We start from the raw sequence: 20,624 nt of genomic DNA, 5'->3' as shown, positions 1-20,624 counted from the left end.
GTATTATTAATTAATTTCGTTTAAAATAAAACTCAAATACATTATGGTAAATGAGCATGCCCGTACTTCGGAATCAGCATTCGCAACTGTTTAGTAGCTGGGATACTGTATCTGTTCCTTCGACGACTGAGCGTAAAGTGTAAAAATATGTGTATCTATACTGTTTATTATAATACATTTGTGTTTATAGTTTTTAATTCAGCTCCGTAAAATCTTTACCATCATGTCGGAACCGATCAAACAACGTTACGATGACATAAGAAAGTCGTTATGCGATTCTCGAAACTACCGTGGCTTAAAGTTGAGTAACGACCTCACAGTCCTGTTGATCAACGACCCTAACACCGACATTTCGGCTGCATCATTATCTGTCGCAGTTGGCAAGTTATTTTAAAATATAATATAATTAAAAATAGTGGTATAATATTATAGTTTATAAATGAGTCACGACACGTATAATGTTATTATGTGTATATTTTTTAAACAGTGTTGTGATTTATATTATTGTTGTTTTATTATTTGTGTAAAATTATGTCAAAATTATTATTTTTCTTGTGTTAATATAGGTAGTCTAAGCAATCCAAAAAATATTCCAGGCTTAGCACATTTATGCGAGCATATGCTCTTCATGGGCACAAAAAAATATCCAGAAGAAAATGAATTTTCGCAATTCATAACACAAAATGGTGGAAATTATTCTGCGTACACAGCAATGGACCATACAAACTATCATTGTTCCTCTAATACAGATTCACTTTGACCACTATTGGACAGGTTGATAAATAGATTTTCGTTTGGCACTATTATATTGAAATACAATAACTATACATTCAATTTGTGTTTAGATTTTCCAGATGTTTCTCCGAACCATTGTTTACTCCGAGTGTGGTTGAAAGAGAAATTAACGCTGTTAACTCCGAACATGATAAAAATAAAGTAATCGACAGTTGGCGTTTGGGTCAATTAAAAAGAAGTATGGCTGACCCAAATCATCCCTTCAACATGTTCAAAACAGGTACTTTAATCCTAGTAACATAATCACCAGTATAATAGTAGTTAATATTTATTTATTAACACACGACTATACAGTACTACTGTAACAGTAGACATGGCTACCTAATTGTGTTACCGACGCGTACACCAGTTTTTGATTTTATTAAATAAGTCTATAAAATATGTCTGATCTTAAATTGCTTTCTTAACAATATACTAAAACCATATGTACCAATAATAATATAATATATGAGTAATATGAATATAAAATAATATATATACTTACTAAATTTACATTATAAAATATATAATCGTCACTTAATATAAAAAAAAAATAGTCAAATAATTTTAGCTTTTAACTATTAAAAAAAGACCTACAGAAATTGTATTATAATTTTTATATTTTTAAAGAAACTTTAAAGATAATATTTTCCTGTATGGGAATTGAAAGTGATGATTTAATAAGGTGTCATGTAAAAAAAATTGTTTTATACAGTGGCGGCTCGCGGCTAGGACGACAGGACGAATGCAGGACTCCCTACTAAAATTAATTAAAAGAAGAAAACTAATTGTATATTCTTGATTGTATAATTTTTTTTAAAACTGCAAATTTTGAATTTCTAATAAGCATATTACAGTTGAAAAAATTCCGTAAAATGTTGTTTGTACATTCGACTTTTTTACAATTTAAATTTTTATCATATATGGTTTTGACTGTTGTATCTTTTGTATTACTATTTTATATACCTACTAGGTATCTAGAGGTCTTTATTTCACGTGTGGTTATATTTATGTGAGTTTGGATTTATTTCTCGTACATTTTTTTTATTAATACAAGCTGAATTAATTTTTTTTCCAAAGTAAATTCAATGGTTTATAATTTCTACACAGCGCCACAACAGTGATCGATTTGATCATTTAGTTATTTTAGAACCGACGCAATTGCTTCACCCGTTCTGTCTTTTTATAATAATACCGCTTATGAAACATTTAGTTTAAAAATAGTAGGTACAAATATTTATTTTAGCAATTATTAACAAATATATATTTTTTTTAATGTGAATTTAACTATAAGTAAAAAAGAAACTTCTAAAATAAACTGATGATAATAATAAATGAATATTATGTACATGTTTAACTGTTTCTTATTTTCAACTTTATATCTGTACGTTATTATTATGAAGGTACAAACAAAATTAAACATTTTTTCATAAATAGTTAGTATAAGTAGTTATATTTTTTTTATAGCTATTTGTTTTTTCTCATATCTTGCTTTTTATTGTTAGTTTTATTTAAAATAACAATTCTAATTGAAAACATATATAAATTTATGTAATAAATAAAAGTTTAGGTATTTTTATGAATATATTTTATTATTTTGTAATTTTATAAGTTTTATTTATCTCCAACAACGTTTCATCCGTTCATTCCTGATAAAAAATTACTTAAATTAATAATTTATATATCTACAAAAAACCAAACAATAATTGATTTTTTTTTCAAGTTTATTATACAATAATTGTATAATTATTGAATACAATGCTTGAATCAAATATTGTAGGTATATTACGTATATCTATTTAATTACTAACTATATTTATATATATGTATTTATAGGTACAAAGCAAACATTGTGGGATATTCCAAATAAGAATAAATCATATGTTTGCGAGAAGCTTCTAGAATTTCATTCAAGTTGGTACTCCTCGCATTTAATGTATCTAGCTGTACTCGGAAAAGGTATAATAGTTATTATAAATTAAATTCCTTTTTTTTTATCATTATACTTTTAATTCGTATTATTATTTTTTAAAAACTATTTTTACAGAGGATTTAAACACTTTAGAAGATATGGTTATATCATTATTTATACATATAGAAAGGAAAGATGTAGAAATGCCAATATGGGTTGATCCAATTTATAAAGAAGAACAGCTTGCAACTAAGACTATTGTAGTTCCAGTAAAAGATGTCAGAGAGCTATGTATTAACTTTCTTATTAACAACCAGCAACCAAACTACAAGAGCATGGTAAATAAATTTTTTTTAACTATAAAATCATACTTGATTTTTTACAATAACTTATGTTTTACTGATAATATAAGCCTACTGAGTATTTGAACGCGATATTCAGTCATACGAGTATTTCAGCCATTTTATGTATGAGAGGATGGGTTAATGGATTTTTAGCTTGTAGCATATTTGAAGCTAGAGGCATTGAATACTATGAGATTATCATGGATTTGACAGAGATAGGATTGGATTATGTCGATGCCATAATCAAAGTAATATTTCAGGTAATATGATCTGTAATAAATATAATTATATCGAATAACATTTAGATATTTATTTATATACCTATCTACATATTTTCCATAATTTATGCGGTATAGTATGTGAATGGGTTGAAACTTCGAGGCCCTCAAGAATGGTTTCACGAAGAAACTAAACTTATTAATTCATTAGAATTTCAATATAAAGATAATGAACCACCATTAAATTATGTAACTATGCTTACACCTCAGATGATAGTGAGTCATGGTTTTTGTTCAATATTTATTATAATGTCGTTGTAATATTACCTATTTAATTTATAATTCATTGTGTTTAGAGATATAATCTGAAAGATGTCTTGATAGCTGAACATTTAATAGAAGAATGGAAACCAGATTTAATAACAGAACTTTTGTCTTATTTTAGACCAGACAATATGAGGTACGAATGAGAATTATGATTTATAAGTAATTAATACCTATAAGGTAGAATGGTATCCGCCAATTTATAATTATTTATTTTATGTAATATTATTTATTTTATGTAATATTAGATAAAGACAATCAAGCAACCGTTATATCTGCTTATAATTATAATTTTAAGACTAATTTAATAACAGGAAAAAAAACATAAAAAGAAAATATTTACTTAAAAGTTAAAACCAATATGAAAATGATATTGGCACTATAGGTATGTAGATTATATAGATGCTAGAGAAATGAGTTAGGTAATTCAAAACCATCAAGATTTTTGACCGCTCAAAATTCGATTAATTTTCAAAAAAATAATAAAATTTTATTATAATTGATTTAAATAATTATATTGATGTAATACTATTTCAGAGTCACTGTTATTTCCAAAACATTTCAAGGCCAGACTAATGCAGAAGACAAATATTATGGGACATTGTTTGCAGTATCTAAAATCCCAATGGAAACAATTAATGTAAATTTTGTAGTACCTATATGATTGTTAAATCTTAAGTAAAATATCTTTAAGATACTAAAATTTATATTTTATATTAATTTTCTTTTTTTTTAGTTTTGGCTGGAAGATGATATTTGCGAGGGGATTATAATGCCATCAAAGAACAAATACCTTGCTTCAAATTTTACACTAGTGCCAATTGAAATTCACAAAGTGAACTATATTATATACATATTATCTGTGCAATTTATTATGAACTAGAATTTTTTTTTATGATATTTTTTTTTCATAATACAGGAACCCGAAATCCCAAAAATATTTTACAATTCCTCGATTTTAAGATGCTGGTTAAAAATAGATACAGAATTCAGATTACCCAAAGCATATGTAGCAGTTGACTTTTTCAGGTAAAACACATTAATATTTTAAATAATAATTAAACTATCCAACACACATATACACAGAGTTTATCAATACCTACTATAAGAAAAATTTAACACGATAGTAGTCAATCGTACAATTTTTACCTCTTGATAGGTACCTATACTTCTTAGTTTTTATTCAACAAATTAATAAAAAATTTTACAACTACTTAAAATTTAAGACACCTGTTCCAGTTGTACCACTTTATAACTTTCATCACAAAAAATTTTAAGTTAATTAAATTATAGTTAGAAAGTTTTAAAATGTTTAAATATTTTTAAAATATCATATCGTTATTTTTCATAGTCAATTCAATAATATGCAAAATTACATCGTACAGTATTGATAGACATTTTGAAACGTTGACAACAATTTTACTGAGACCTTTCAAATAAAAAAAATTAAATATTTTCTATAAAATATTAAAATATGTATACATCCAGGATATTTATTTACTATTTCAACTATTGGTATTTTTAATTTTACTTTTAAATTTTGATGTTTATTGCTCTAGATTTTTCTTTAAATTATTTTAGCTTATTGATTAATTATTACATTTTTCATACAGTCCTATTGTTGCTGTTGATCCATTCAATTGTAATATAATGGATATTTTTGTGAAATTATTTAATGAAGATTTTTCCAAACACATACACAATGCAAGTAGAGCTAAGCTTCATTTGCAATTGAAATCAAGTATTCATGGATTCAACGTAATATTATACGAGTAGTATAGTAAAAATATATAAATATTATAATTTTTAAACAATAAATTTTTAGTTTGTACTTCACGGTTTCAATCAAAAGATAAATAAATTATTGAAAAGAATAATTGAAAGACTGTCGACGTTCACGATTGATTCACAACGATTTGAAATTATTAAAGAAGAAGTAAACTAATTAACGAAATAACACACGCTTTAAATAAATTGATTAAAAATTGTTGATTTATAGAAAATTCGAAAATTGAAAAGTATCGAAACGGAAAACCCATATCGTAGTGCAACGCGTTATAGTTCTATAATTCTATCAGAAACTTCATGGAGTCCTCGTGAATTATTAAAATCTATTGGCGGTGAATACATACCAACATTATTTCATTAATTTGAATTATATTGAATAATTTATGAAAACTAATTATCCTAGGTATTGACGTGGATAGTGTTCGAGGCTTTATGAATAATTTTTGGTCACATTTGTACATAGAATCATTTATGTACGGTAACCTAAACAGACGAGTAAGAACATAATATATTATATTATTATTGTATTTTGTACTATAATTTAGGAATAGATTATCCATAACTTCTATTGCACTTTAATGATTATTTAATTCGTTTACTAGTTTATTTGTTTTCATTTATTTTAGATGGCAGTAATCCTTATTCATCTATTGGAAAAGCCATTTTTGAGCCGTGAAGGATTTCGCCCATTATTGTCACGAGAACTTATCAGATCAAGAGAAGTCGAAATCGATGATGGTAAGAAACAGCTTTTAAATTTAAACAAATTATAATTTTAAAATTTATTCTTTAGTATTACAGCGAATTACTATTGATTAAGTAATATAGTAATATACCTACTTTACCAAATTAGTTTTTAGTATACTTATTTTATAATGATGGTTTATTTTAGTATTTAATCTTTAAATTGATACACCTAATTTTTTTTATTATTATTGTATAGAATAGCGGTTCTCAACCTTTTTGTATTCGCGTACCACCTACACAGCTTGAAAATTTTTACGTACCACCTGACCATATTTTTGCTTTTTTTTGATTATTAATAATTAATACGTTTATATTTTTTATAAAGGGAGATTTTCTTCGCGTACCACCTATGAGCTTGCCACGTACCACTAGTGGTACGCGTACCACAGTTTGACCTAACCGCTGGTATAGATCGTTTAATGTTATAATAAATTTATCTAATTTGGTTTCTAACAGAATCATAGCCATCAAGAAAATATGTAATAGGTATTATATATCTTACCAGTAAATTATGTGGGTGTCAAAACTCTAAATATCTATCATAATGTTAACTTTTTGACCTTTATTTTAGTTTAAATCGTGTAGGTAATTAAGTAAATATGTTACAAAATCCGATAAATATACAATATAAAACTTCGACTTTTGAGAGTCAACATTTCAATAAATAATATAGACGTTGATTTTTTCTTATCTAAAAATTTTTAATCACTTTTGTAGACACGTCTATATGATTGCTCTATAACAGGGGTGTCAATACTTTTTTTAGTCATGATCTACTAAAAATATACTTAACCTTTGAGAATCGACATCCATAAAATTTTTTATTTATTATTGAATAACTATATAACTATTAAGAAACATATAGGGCGTGTAGCTCTAAAAATAAATTCTAACATGATCGACTTTGAAATTATCCGCGGTCGACTGTTTAACCGCCCTTGCTCTATAAACTCATAATACCTATATTTTCGAAAAAATTTTTTCGATTTTAAATTTTAAAAATAAAATACTTCGAGAAGAAAATTTAAAATTTTGTCACAAATGCAGATTCATATTTATTCTTTTAATTTGGCATAACAGTATTTTTCTGATTTTTTAAAAATAAAGTATTTTCTTATAAAAGTGATATAAACGATTCCTCTTCAGAATTTTTGGTAAATTTATAAAAGAAATGCATTGTATTAAGAGCATATTTCATAGTCCTTACTATATATAAAACTGATGTTTTAGATTAGGTCTGCCTGATCATTCTAGTTATTCTGATTTTTCATAATAATATTTTAGGTGAGAACAAGTTGTATGAAAGAATAACTGAATTACACAGCTGCTCGGGTGTTCAAGTTAATCTGCAATGCGGCGTTCAGAACATAAAGAATAACGTCGTAGTTAGCCTGTTTAATCAAATTATCGAAGAGTCGTGTTATAATATTTTGCGTACACAGGTAAAAGCTATTTGATTTATAATAATACGATGTATGTATTGAAACAAATATAAGTGTTATAACGTAAAAATAAAATAAAACAAAAATAATAAATAATAAAGAGAATAATAATAAATTGTTAAATTATGTTTGATACATTTGTTATGGAATCAAACACAAGGGACATAAGCCTTAAATGAATGCCAAAATCTGTGGGTCTCTTTCCCATACTTATAAATGCTGGAGAATATAATCACCTACCTATCAGATATAATTATTAAATTATTTAAATTTACCTTAAATACCTTCCTCCTGATCTTCGGAAGACTCTCGAGGTCGAGATTCGGGAATACGACCAAGCACACCGGGGGTAATAAAATTAATATAATTATAAAAATTAATATAAATAATGTGATGCGCATGCACTTTACTTTATTCGCAGCTGTATTTGATTGTGTAGACTGTAGATGACTTAAATAAGGTTAAAAAAAGTTTTAGTACACGAATCCAAATAAGTACAACATAAATGTATTTTCGTTAAAATGAAAGTCGATAGCAAGATACGGTGTGGTTGATTTGGTAGCTGCTCATGCACTGATGAGAGGAGACGACCTGGTCAAGCCGGCCAGTCGCAGGCGGCTTCATCAAAAGATGTTTATTGGGTTTTGATGGTTATCTGTGTGCGACAACTTGACCGTTATTTATTTTATTGAATAAATAAGCAATGTAAAATCATGATATGTGAGCATATCATTACATAAGTATAGGTGTATTTAATCAATGAGTATTTACATTAAGAACCTAAGAGGATCCTTTAATGCTACATTCGGTTTTTAAGGGGTTTCATATAAGCAATTTCAATGAAAAATGAAAATTTCAATGTTTAATTTGATACAGGTATTAGGGGGGGCGAAATTCTAAGTGTCTTACTAGCGGTGACCTCAGTACCTACCATTGATAGTTGTTATGAAATTACAAAATTATACATAAAAAAAACTACAAATAACAAATACAATTTTGACAATAATATCACGAGAAAAATTTCAACTGCTCATAAATTATTTAATTTTTTTAAATATGACAAAACTATTATATTTTCAATGATAATTTCTAGGAACAACTTGGATATGTGGTAACGAGCATAACCAGAAAATCCAATGGAGTATTATATTTCTGTATCATCGTGCAGTCAGATTATAATCCAATATTCGTTCACACAAGAATCGAGCATTACTTAAGCTCCGTTGAGGTAATCTGACTAGATCGTTTGTACCTACGCATACAATTTTATTGATTTTCTGATAAGTATCTAATATTTAAATGGTTTTGCGATACTGTACAGTCATTATTGAATAACCTTACCGATGAAGAATTTCTCAAACACAAAGAGTCTTTGGCCACAAAACTGTTAGAGAAGCCAAAAGGGATGATTGAACAGGCTGTTGTCTATAGGTCGGATATCATAGATCAATGCTACATTTTCAAAGCAGCTGAATTCGAAGTAAAAATATTAACATCGATTACCAAAGAAGATATTATTGAATTTTACCAAGTGAGGCGTTCAATGTTATAATTTAATTTTGTATATATTTTATAACTGCTGCAATACGTGACTATAAAAGATTGACATTTATTTTTATTATAGCAAAAAATCAATTTGACCGGTCCCAAAAGGCGCATGTTGTCTGTCTACATCAGATCTACATTGAATCCAAAACCCGACGAATGCAGCACTTTGTCATCGTCGGACATCAATTTATTTATAACGAGTAAAGTACGCGTTGTTTTAATATTTTATAATACATTTTTATTTCCTCATCAATAAAACCGTAATGATTTACGAGGATTCTATCTCTATTTTTCTTCTTTCAGATCCAGAAAATTGACGACATTAACGAATTCAAGAAAAGTCATCGGTTATATCCGGCTCCAGGGAAATTAATAGCTAGGTATAAAAAATAAAATGTTTTAATTTTTGAATGGTTCTCATACAAATTGCATAGTCGCAACCATTTGTCTTTATTTTAAAGATTATTCCCTGTTATCCAAAGTAGATTACCGATTGATGACGAGGTTAGCAGGGATATAATTCTACTTTCACATGAGATATTTTTTAATAACAAAACATATTTATATTATTTTGATATTTTATAATTTAATTGAAATTGATTGTGATAACATTGAATTCTCAAAATATAACATATTTAAATAGTTATATGAATTAATTTTCACAAAATTCTTTAGATACAAATAAACAAGTTTTTGAAATTTAACTCTCATTAAATTAGAATTAATTTTTTCTGTGGGCTTATAAAAATGCAATGGTTGAAAGTTTATTCATTAATAAATTTTCCAGATTACTTGACGATAAATAAACAAAATCATACATAAGATTGTATTATTAAGTTAGAAGTTAATAGTAAAATAATTTTATTAAAGCCTTATTTAATTTATTTTGAGTTAATTATTTTCATTAAATTATTTGTATTGCCCGCCTTTTATAGGTATCTTAATGTTAAATGCGTAGTTGACAATTGTCAATTAATGCGGGGAAGGAGAAAGGATGCTTCTTTTGATTTTTATAATTTAAAATAATGTATTGTTCTTTAAATTGGGTTTTAATTATAATATTACCTGTATTTAGAATGTTTAAAGTTTTATAATTTGTATTATAACTTATAACATAACTTTACTGAAATAATAGCCAATTTTATTGTTACAGATGGCCATGACATTTATCAATTGCAAAGAAACATATTGCACCTAATAGTTTAGAATAATGGAAATTGTATTCATTAATCTTTTTTAGACCTTGAAAGTAGCTTTATGATAATATAAACTACTAAAATGTTGTTTTATTTAAGTATGTAAATAAATGTAAATATTGCAAACATAATATTACATGTCTAATGTAAATATGTTTTATACATTAATAGACTTAATATAAAAATGTTTATTGTATACATAATGATATACACATTTCATCAAATTTTTATACTCTACTTAGTATCAAATTTGATTTTTATTTTATTGGATCTATTATAATAAATATAGTCATTGACAATTGCATTTTTTAAATCATTAATTACTATGTAATTTTTATGAACAACAACATTTAAATTAAACTTACTAGTTATTTAAATCCCATTAAACTATTTGATACACCTGGTGGATTTATGTTATTTTTTATTTCTATTAAACTATATGATTAGTTACTTTGTGCTCAAATATTTTTAAATCAATACAATTTACCAAAGTGTATCTCATTTTTATTTTTATTATTATTAATTAGTTTTGTTTTACATTTATATTTAATGAAACTAGTAATGTATTATATTTTATTTTGTTTTTAATTATTTTGAAAGGTTTACGAATGTTATTAATTTATTATTATATTTTTATTATCAATTATGAAGTTTATAAATGTAATAATAATTATATATTCAAATGTTTATCATTATTCAATAGTCAATATTAAATAAAAATGTCTTTTTGATAGTTGTGGTAATATTTTTTAGTACTCCACAAGTCTCAGTGATCATTATTTATTAGTTAATTAATTTAGTCAAACTATCTATATGAATAGAAGGGGCTTATATAGGCAAATTCAACATGTTTTTTAATACTTATACATTAACAATTGACAATTTACGAAAAAAAAAAGTTTCATTCTTGTATCCAAACATTTAGGAAGTAATAAAAGTACCTTTATCATACGGTGGTCTTCAAATAGTGAACATATTATTATTTTTTTCATTAAATTTTAATAATTAGAAACATTTAGTTTTAAAGGTGTTTTATATAGGCAATCCTATTGCATTCATAATTTTCTCTACAAACCATTGCAAATTAAAAATATTACTCATTCGTCATTATTTAGTGTATAAAATTCTACTATTTTTATCAAGTTTTATTGAAAAACTCAATTTGTTAGTTTCATCGTTGGAAAATCGACAAAAAAAATCTAAATCCTTCAATGTCGTTAATACTTTTTATAAAACCTTGAAGGATTAAAGTAGATGAGTCTTCAGTATATTTCCCAGTTTCCCACTACACATATATTTAAAAACTTATTTAGTTAATCTAAAAGGTCTATTTCAGTAGTTCTCAATCAGGGTGACACGAAATATCAACAAGAAAAAAAAATGTATTTTTGCGAAAAAAAATCATATTATTATCAACCTTTTGAATGTTTTTTTCTGTATACTGTATTTTTTAATAATAGAATAATTTTAAAATATAAAACTAAGATTGTTTATTATTTTAATGTTAGGGTGACAGTGTTTGATTCTAGTGGTTAAAGGTGACATGAATCAAAAAAGGTTTAGAACTACTGGTCTATATTAATATGTCCATTACTAGTACTGTATATTTTGTATTAATTGGTAATTATTGTACGAATTGAACAGTATATCCAGATTACACTGTAAACATTATGCACATTGCACAAGTTATGAAATTCACATTTATAATCATTCTATTTAGCGTTACAAACAACAGATGATTCAACAATTTATATACATTTTTTAAGTTAAGAAATACAGTTGGCGGCAACCAGTATTGGTTGAATGGAAGTTAGGTAACGCTTGTTTGTCCTCTCAGCAGAGATAACCATTTATACGATTACTGCATAATTATCAATTTGCTTAGCAGTAGGTATTTTAAATAAACATATTATATTATATATCCAAATAAATGATAATTTTTTGGTTTTTTTTGTCATGTACCAATTAGTAATATTTGAAAAATAAAATCTACAACAGAAGTAGTAAAATCTATCTATTCATTCAAATATCAAATCTATTTAAATGTTCCATGTTTACGGCAAATAAACATTTAATGTCATTAAATAAAAATTAATTTTATTTATTTTAATCATTCTGTCATAAACCATATAATTAATACCATTGATTATACATAAAATATGTATAATTAATGTTAATACTTATTACATCTTAAAGATACATTGATACTGATAAACAAATAAACAAAAAAAAACAACAGTTTTATAAATAATTCAACTTTTAATTTTTTCTTTTTTTTTAAACAAATTATTTATAAAATATGTCATGATTCATCTCAAAAAATATAATTATTTGTTCATTTGTATAAATACAAACAATGAATAGAAATTTTTTCTCGTAAAAAAATGTAGAATCTTACTAAAATTTAAAACAAAAAGTACCCAATTGGCCAAAATGAAATGAATCCTAAAATTATAAATTTAATTTTGCACAGTTTTAAATCAGTTAACAAATTTCTTGACTGCCGCAACAACATTTTTAGCACTAATGCCGAATAGATCCAATAGCACATTAGCTGGACCAGAACGAGGAATGTCAGTAACAGCGAGTTTCCTGACAACAATGTCTCTTTCTTCAGCAACAGCAGACAAAACTGCTTCACCCAAACCACCTAGATATCACATACAAAATAATAATGATAATACAATTTCATAAATAATAGTTATTAAAATAATCAATAATAACAAAACATTTAATAAGTATAGTATATAATATACTATATACCTTCTGCGTAATGATCCTCCACAGTAATAATTTTTCCACCACATTCTTTAGCATTCTTTATGATTGTAGCAGCGTCAAGTGGCTTAATAGTGAATGGATCAATAACACGGACATTAATGCCAGATTTTTCCAAATCCTCAGCAGCGTTTAATGCTTCATACAGTGTTACACCAGCGCCAATTACTAATACTTTGTCCGAAGGGGAGCTCTTGACAACTTTAGCTTTTCCAATCTACAGTTAATAATATTATAGTTAAAATAAATTCATCAATATTAAATATAGCATACCTACTAAGTATTCATTAATAAGATTATAAAGATACTTAATAATAAATTAAATTACTTCAAAAACTTCTTCATTTTTATAAATAATAGCTGTAGCTGGTCTGGATGTTCGGATGAAACAAATGCCTTTAGTATTTGCTGCTAATTCAATGGAACGTTCACAGCTCACAGCATCAGCTGGGTAAAATACGGTAGAACCTGAAAAAAAATAATTACATTGTTTAAAATGCTTTTTTTATGATAAATGTTTTAGATGATTTAAAAAGATTCTTTTATATTTTATAACATAGTACTGCTAAAAATGCAATTGCAATTTAATGCAAGTAGAGTCTATTTATTTTTATGAATTTCATACTAGCCATGGATTATAGAACATAAAATTATCATCAGTAACCACATTAATATAAAAGTAAACACAGTTATATTATAGTGTGTAGTATTAGGTGAGATGTGTAAGTTAAATTTTCAATTTGTTTGGTAGGTGAGAGAATAAGATAAAGTAACATAATATAATGGTACATTTTATAATTTAAAATATTTAGTAATTTGTTTATTCATCTCAATATTACATAAACAAATTCTTTACCAGTGAAAAATATTTTCAACCAAATTAGTTGAACATGCTACGAGCATAACAATCATATAAGGTATCTAACATTTCAATTGTACATTCTTATAACAGAGGATTTAACTTTATTCATAATATATTATACAAGAATATTAATTGTTTTACCTGGAATACTTCTGAATAAGGCGATATCTTCAAGACCCATTTGACTAGGTCCATCTTCACCAATACTAATTCCACAATGTGAACCAACAAAGTTAACATTGGTCTGAGAAATGGCACCCATACGAATCTATATTTGATCAAATAAAATTGTATTTGTTTGTTGATTATTTTTAGATGTAAACATGTAAATACATACTTGATCAAAAGCTCTGGTGAAGAAAGTAGCAAAAGTAGAAACAAATGCAATTGTTCGGTCTCTGCATGCAGCTCCAATAGCAATACCAACCATGTTTTGTTCAGCAATAAAACATTCAATATGTCTTTCTGGGTATTTCTGTACGAATGTAAAAAATAAAATAAAACAATTATAAAACAGAATAATGTATCAAATTATTCAAATTATAAATTTTCAAAAACATACCACTTTGATTTTGTCGGAATATGTTGAGTTTTTTGTGTCTGCATCTAAAGCCACGACTCTGTTGTTGTTTTCAGCAATCTTGGCCAAAGCTGTACCATATGCAACACGTGTTGCAATCTTTTCTCCGAGTGTGTAATTGGGTGGAGATGATAAATGAACATTGGTAATATTTATAGCAGGTACATCAAGAACAGGCTTTGGTATATTAATTGGCATTTTCTTGTTTCTGATTTGACCATTGATTTCCTTTAGACAGAGAAAAGTCTTATAGAATAATGTACCAAGCAATATAGTTCAGTTAAAAATAAAATTATAGTTAATTCAAATCTCGTTTATGATTAAAAGATACTTTTATTTCAAAAAATTGTACAGTTAAAAGTAACAAATATTTACTTCTAGAACTTTAACAGTTTTGTCATTCAATGGAGTGCCGTGCCATTTTTCAGCATCTTCAATGTTGACAAAACCTTTGCCTTTGTATGTTTTTGCCAAAATAGCTGTAGGTTTTCCTTTTGTTATTGAAGCTTCATGGAAAGCCTAAAGAAAAGAAAATTTTTTTTTATAGAAAAACCTACATTTATAAATATGATTTAATTACTTTGGTTAATTCTTCAATGTCATGTCCATCAACGACAATAGCATTAAGACCAAAAGCTGTCAGTCTTTGTCTATAGACTTCCATGTCATGCTGTAGAGGTGTTGGTCCTGATTGGCCCAGACGATTGATATCGAATATAACAACTAAATTGTCTAAGTTGTAAGATGATGCAAAGTTCAAAGCTTCCCAAACTGAACCTTCTGCACTTTCGCCATCACCCAACAGACAAAAAGTCCTGTTGAAAATTACAGATAAAAGTTTTTAAAATTTGCCTAAAAGTAAATATATAAATATAAGTTTAGTTTGTAAATTATAAGTTTTAATTGTAATCCTTTTAAGTCTAATGAAAGAATTATTTTCCATAGTAATAAATTTAGAGAATGAAGACTTTTGACAGTAAATACAACATGTATAGATAAATATTATTATTTATAATTTTATTTTGAATTACTATTAAAGTAATTTATTTTTCTTATAGTAACCAATGGATCACAGATGGCAGAACATACTACATTGAACATTCTCATTCATACACAGTTATAGTAAAATGTGATAAGGATAGAAATAACAAAAATATATTAATAAATGTAAATTGATGTCTTTACTCTTTACTCTAAACAAGGTTTTGTTAAAATCGTGGGTCGTAATTATATTTAGGATGAATTGCGTTAAGTTTTGAAAATTATATAAAGAAAAGATAGTTAAGGATAAAATATTTGCTGTTTAACCATAATGTACATTGGTGATCAAGTTTAGTTTTATCATTGATCATTATTTGCGATGATTGTATATTTATCAATGGCATGTCACTGCAAAGCTTTCAAACTAAGATAGTAATCACCAATGAAAAAAGCTGTCGTTAGTATGTAGTGAATCATTAAAATGTAAACATTTTTCAATACAGGCTGTATTATTAAAAGTTTGGGAATCTATAGGAAAAGGATCACTAATTAATATTTTTGTAGACACAAATTAGAGATTCTAGAAGTTTTTTAGGGGCCGTAAAAAGTAATGCACATAATATTTATCTATAGAATGTTAACTGTAAAAGTAAAATAAAAAAATCAATAACAATTAATAATAGCTTCATTTGATAAACTATAAAAATATGTCTTATTTGTAAGTCAGATATAATGCCTTTGCAGGTTACCATTTGGTAACTCCTGCTTAGAATATATTAAAAAAAACATTAACTGACATTTTTTACTCTTTATAAGATCTAAGTTTAAAAATTATTATTTAATAAAATAAAAATATTACCTGTATGATGACTTGTCAAAGTATTTTCCAACATAAGCCATTCCACAGGCAACTGAAAGACCTTGTCCAAGAGAACCAGTACCAACATCAATGAAATTTAAACGCGGTGTCGGGTGTCCTTCCAAATCACTATCAATTTTTCTTAAGTTGGTTAAATCAGAAACTGGAAACAAACCAGCTTCAGCCCAAGCTAAAAAATATGTAAAAATATTATATTATTAAATCAATCATATTTTTAAATGGATTTATAGTTATTTGATGATTATTATTACCTGCATACAAAATAGGAGCAGCATGTCCTTTAGACAATATAAATCTGTCGTTAGCGGCATCTTTTGGTGTAGACACTTTGTAACGCATAGTATGGAAAAATAATACAGACATGATTTCTGCCATTGAAGCACATGATGTAGGGTGGCTGTAAAAATAAAAAAAACAATGTTTTATTTATAAAATTAAAATATTATACAGGTGTAAACAAATTAAATAATTAAATACGGTTAACCTTCAATAATTTGAAAATTGAAACAAAATTTAGTTTTTCAAATACTAGGTACTTAGCATTTTTATTTTTCAAATTATCTTAAGTTAAACTTTATATTGTAGCTATATATAAATAATATTTATTATTCCATTAGATAATATGTAAAAGCTTAAAATAAGTGAATAAGTGATTTCTATAAATATCTACAACTCAAGAAATAATAAAATATTATGTTGTAATTCATTTACTTAAGTATAATTTGTAATTTAATTTATCCAGTTATTCGAAGTTAAATAAGTACAAGTGCGTATGGTGTATTCTGTAAACAGTACATTTATTTGTGTCTTATCTACAACCAATAGTTATTTATGCATTTTCTAATATTATATTTAATATATTATTTTATGATTGTTTTGAAATAAATACCTATTAGTACTTGGCAAGTGTGTATGTTTACCAATAAGTTAGATTATATTATGATATATTTGTTTAAATGAGTTTATTTAACCGATTATTTAGGTTAATTTTATCAATGAAACTTGTAATTAAAGTTTTTAAAAAATACGAGTTTTTATCAAATCTGAATGTTTCACAAAATTAAAAACTGCAGGTGAAATATCTTGAAATATGTGGTATAATAATTTTTAATTATAAAAATGAAAAAAACTTTAAAAAAATAGATAGTCGAAATAATATCTAATTATCTAATTAATTTAATTAAACTAAATACTTGGGAAGTCAAAAACACGGTTATCGATCATGGCGAATAGATATAATACAACATGAGTACCTATAGTCATTCTTTGTAGAACCCTATTTTTTGTCTATAACATACAACACTTATATTATAGGTAGACATATTTAAAACTGACAAAACTAATGTAATTTAATTAAATTGGAGTATTAAAAAAAATATATGTACCTATCATAAATAAAATATTACTAGGTAAATCAAAGAAAATGATTTATGTGATGGGATGATTAAATTTAGTAATGTTGTAGATAATTTATATATTGTTTACACAATATTATGTTAAAAATCATAGTGGTATATCTAGCATAAAAAATAATTATTAAGCCACTGACTTAAAAATAATATATTTAGGTAGTTGAATAAGACGACAATATTTTGTTTGATACCAACAATAATACAATAGATATTATCAAATACATAACACGAAAAATTATAGTAAAAATAATACTATAAACGAGAAAGGTAAATGGTACCTACAAGCTATTTAGAGGTATATACAAATAAATAAACTGGTCCTCTTATATAAACTAATTAACTTTTAAAGTCTAACAGCCCGGAGTCTTCATTTAATATTTTATCTCACATGGCTGGAAAATTTTAATAAAATATTTTCGTTAAAAATAAATTTCAATTTATTAGTGGGTGTCTAGATAAAGGTACTTGATGTTATTATTAATAAAAAAAATCATAATTTTCTGTTGTTAAGGAGTACCCAGAGGTACAATAATGAAAGTAGAGTGGTTTTTGGTGAGTTTAAAAATATTAATTCAATGTCTCAATAGAAAGAGAGAGAGAACACTATATTATATTAGGCCTCAAACAGCAAGTAACGCTTGGCCAAAGAAAACAAAATTATTTTTCGTTTATCTCGTTTGTATAGTCAGTTCAATAATAACAAGCTCGTGAAATAAAACGATGAAAAAAGTAGTCGAGATCAGAAGAGTGAAGGCTATAACACGACGTTTCACTTTCACCGTCGGCTCGGCCTAGGAACTTACAGCTGTATAATATTATAGAACACGCGCGACCTCCCGTCAGCGGCGGAAGGCTACGACGGCCGGCGGGGAAGTGAAAGGAAAACACGGTCCTCGACTCGAAAAATACATTAGGTATATACCTATGTAATATCTATAGGACGTATAAAATAAAATAACGAGAAAATTGAACGAACATTTTGGTGATTTGAAAAATAAAAATATTATTATCGTCGTATTATTGTCGACGAGTTCGACGGAATAAAAATACCAAATACAAAAAAAAAAAAACATCCTTCGTCGTCTTACCCGGATTTCGAAGCATTGGTCGCCACGATCGAGTCGATCCTCAACTTGTTGGCCAAATCCTTGAGCGTCTGCACGGACGACGCTTCCATTTTGTGGTAGTTTGCCATTATAGTGCTGAGGATTTTCTGTTCGGCGACGGAATTTATTTAGGCACGTAACACGTGTTTTGGTCGTGCGGCGAAGGTGGCGGTAGACGACTAGTACGACCGGCTAGTACGGCGAACGTGACGAAAATGAAACCGGTGCGATCGAACGGCGGCGGGCGGAGTTACTAAGGTTATCCGAGAGTGCAATGACGGCGGCAGCGGCGGCGGCGGCGGCGGAAACGCGTCCGGAGAAGGACGTGAACGATAAGCAAAAAAAAAAAAAATCAAATTAAAAACCGTTCTCGACTTTTGAGCGATGGAAAGCTGGCGCAGCTCGGGCTAAACACGATTCGTCGATAACAATAATTTATTTTAGGTATTCGATAACAGCGGTCAACGAGTGCGAGACACGTATCACACGATATAATATATTTATTATTATTATAATATATTACAATTAAACGTACAGACACGAGTTATCTGTCAGCCGTTTCGCGTTAGTTCGGTCGGATCAACTTCCAAAGTGCATGCGGTGCACACTGCTTATGTGCGTGATGGGTATCGTTGTCGGCGGCGGTGGGTCGAGCAACAGGTGGTAAACACCGGCAGTTGGACAACCGGGTCGGAGGCGCCCCGACGGCGACCGAACGTCGACGACGTCTGCGTGCGCGTATAATATTGTAATAGGATCGTAATTAATAATAATTTATTATTCGTGTACTGCTAACCGTAGCTGGGTATATAATTGTACAATAATATCGTGGTTAATAATGCGGAGCCAACGACCTAGGTACCTAGTCGGAATGGTAAATAATAATATCCTGTTGTAGGCATAGACTGTCGAGACGTCGAGTTTAATATCAAACGACGACACGACGGACGGTGGGTGACGTGAATATACGAGACCAGACGACTTGGGGACGTGGGTGGTGTGTAAAGTGTAAGGGAGACTACACAATATTGTAATTGATATTTTTGTTTTTCTGTCGTTCAACAGTAATTGCGAATTGGAATTTCAATTAATTTTATTTCGACAATCATAATGTAATATAGATCCGTTTCGGCGATATAGATACCAAGGTCCTGTGACTATGTATCTAAAATATAATATATATATCTAACCAATTACTCAGTGTTGCAAATAACTTGTGGTGCACACGTCGTCTCGTGGGTTTTATACAAATAATTAATAAGAATAATCTAAATTCCAATTCGATGAGGACCATCGCCGAGATTAAAACGAGAATAGTGTTATTTTGAGAAAACTCTTTCCTGTAAGCTCATTCATGTTCATCCCTAGCATGCACGGGTTCCAAACACGAAAAATACGTACTTTCATAGTTTTGTCGCAGTTTGACACTGCGATTGTAGGTACCTACTGACCAAACGGATTATAGTATAATTAGTATTTAGTACTGAAATACCAATAATCATCATTCATCGATCACGTTGTATTTCCCAATGACTTGGTAATCAGTTGTAGATATTATTAATTTGATAACTTTTATATTTTATTATCGGATTACATATTATTTTAGATATATTAATATCAAATAGGTAATCAAATTAGGATGGAACGTTCAATGCACTCTAGGAAGTATCGATATTGTCATTTGTCGTTATTTTTACCCATTTATTTGTGTGTGTGTATGTGTGTGTGTGTT

At 27.5% G+C, this 20,624-nt stretch overlaps 2 protein-coding genes across 2 annotated transcripts; one reads left to right on the top strand and one right to left on the bottom strand.

Annotated features, from left to right (window-relative positions):
* The first annotated feature begins 575 nt into the window (after positions 1-575).
* On the top strand, positions 576-10,424 carry LOC114128610 (insulin-degrading enzyme-like). Its single transcript, XM_050205976.1, has 21 exons — positions 576-774; positions 846-1,015; positions 2,611-2,733; positions 2,822-3,024; positions 3,099-3,290; positions 3,387-3,524; positions 3,605-3,708; positions 4,110-4,212; positions 4,309-4,407; positions 4,492-4,601; positions 5,186-5,330; positions 5,398-5,508; positions 5,572-5,692; positions 5,764-5,855; positions 5,987-6,098; positions 7,392-7,549; positions 8,643-8,777; positions 8,871-9,080; positions 9,174-9,302; positions 9,401-9,477; positions 10,251-10,424. The coding sequence occupies exons 2-21, from the start codon at positions 976-978 to the stop codon at positions 10,258-10,260; spliced, it is 2,412 nt and encodes an 803-aa protein (XP_050061933.1). The 5' UTR covers positions 576-774; positions 846-975; the 3' UTR covers positions 10,261-10,424.
* A 2,108-nt stretch (positions 10,425-12,532) lies between these two features.
* LOC114128609 (transketolase-like protein 2) lies at positions 12,533-19,169 on the bottom strand. The gene is made up of 11 exons (XM_027993159.2): positions 18,875-19,169; positions 16,626-16,771; positions 16,354-16,543; positions 15,094-15,328; positions 14,889-15,032; positions 14,496-14,741; positions 14,271-14,408; positions 14,075-14,201; positions 13,400-13,539; positions 13,057-13,288; positions 12,533-12,943 (listed from the first exon to the last, which is right to left on the bottom strand). The coding sequence occupies exons 1-11, from the start codon at positions 18,979-18,981 to the stop codon at positions 12,774-12,776; spliced, it is 1,875 nt and encodes a 624-aa protein (XP_027848960.1). The 5' UTR covers positions 18,982-19,169; the 3' UTR covers positions 12,533-12,773.
* Positions 19,170-20,624: the final 1,455 nt, after the last annotated feature.

Source organism: Aphis gossypii, chromosome X (genome assembly GCF_020184175.1).
Source record: "Aphis gossypii isolate Hap1 chromosome X, ASM2018417v2, whole genome shotgun sequence".
Lineage (NCBI taxonomy): Eukaryota > Metazoa > Arthropoda > Insecta > Hemiptera > Aphididae > Aphis > Aphis gossypii.
The sequence above is the reverse complement of the archived record's forward strand: the minus strand, read 5'-3'. Positions and strand labels throughout refer to the sequence as shown.

Excerpts from the sequence above, each read along its gene's own strand:
- LOC114128610 (XM_050205976.1), top strand. The coding sequence starts at position 976 with ATGGCTGACCCAAATCATCCCTTCAACATGTTCAAAACAG. Across the intron at positions 4,602-5,185 it reads GTAGCAGTTGACTTTTTCAG|TCCTATTGTTGCTGTTGATC; the intron begins GTAAAACACATT and ends TTTTTCATACAG. Across the intron at positions 6,099-7,391 it reads AGAAGTCGAAATCGATGATG|GTGAGAACAAGTTGTATGAA; the intron begins GTAAGAAACAGC and ends ATAATATTTTAG.
- LOC114128609 (XM_027993159.2), bottom strand. The coding sequence starts at position 18,981 with ATGGCAAACTACCACAAAATGGAAGCGTCGTCCGTGCAGACGCTCAAG. Across the intron at positions 14,742-14,888 it reads AAACTGTTAAAGTTCTAGAA|GAAATCAATGGTCAAATCAG; the intron begins GTAAATATTTGT and ends CTCTGTCTAAAG. Across the intron at positions 12,944-13,056 it reads GGAGGATCATTACGCAGAAG|GTGGTTTGGGTGAAGCAGTT; the intron begins GTATATAGTATA and ends TGTGATATCTAG.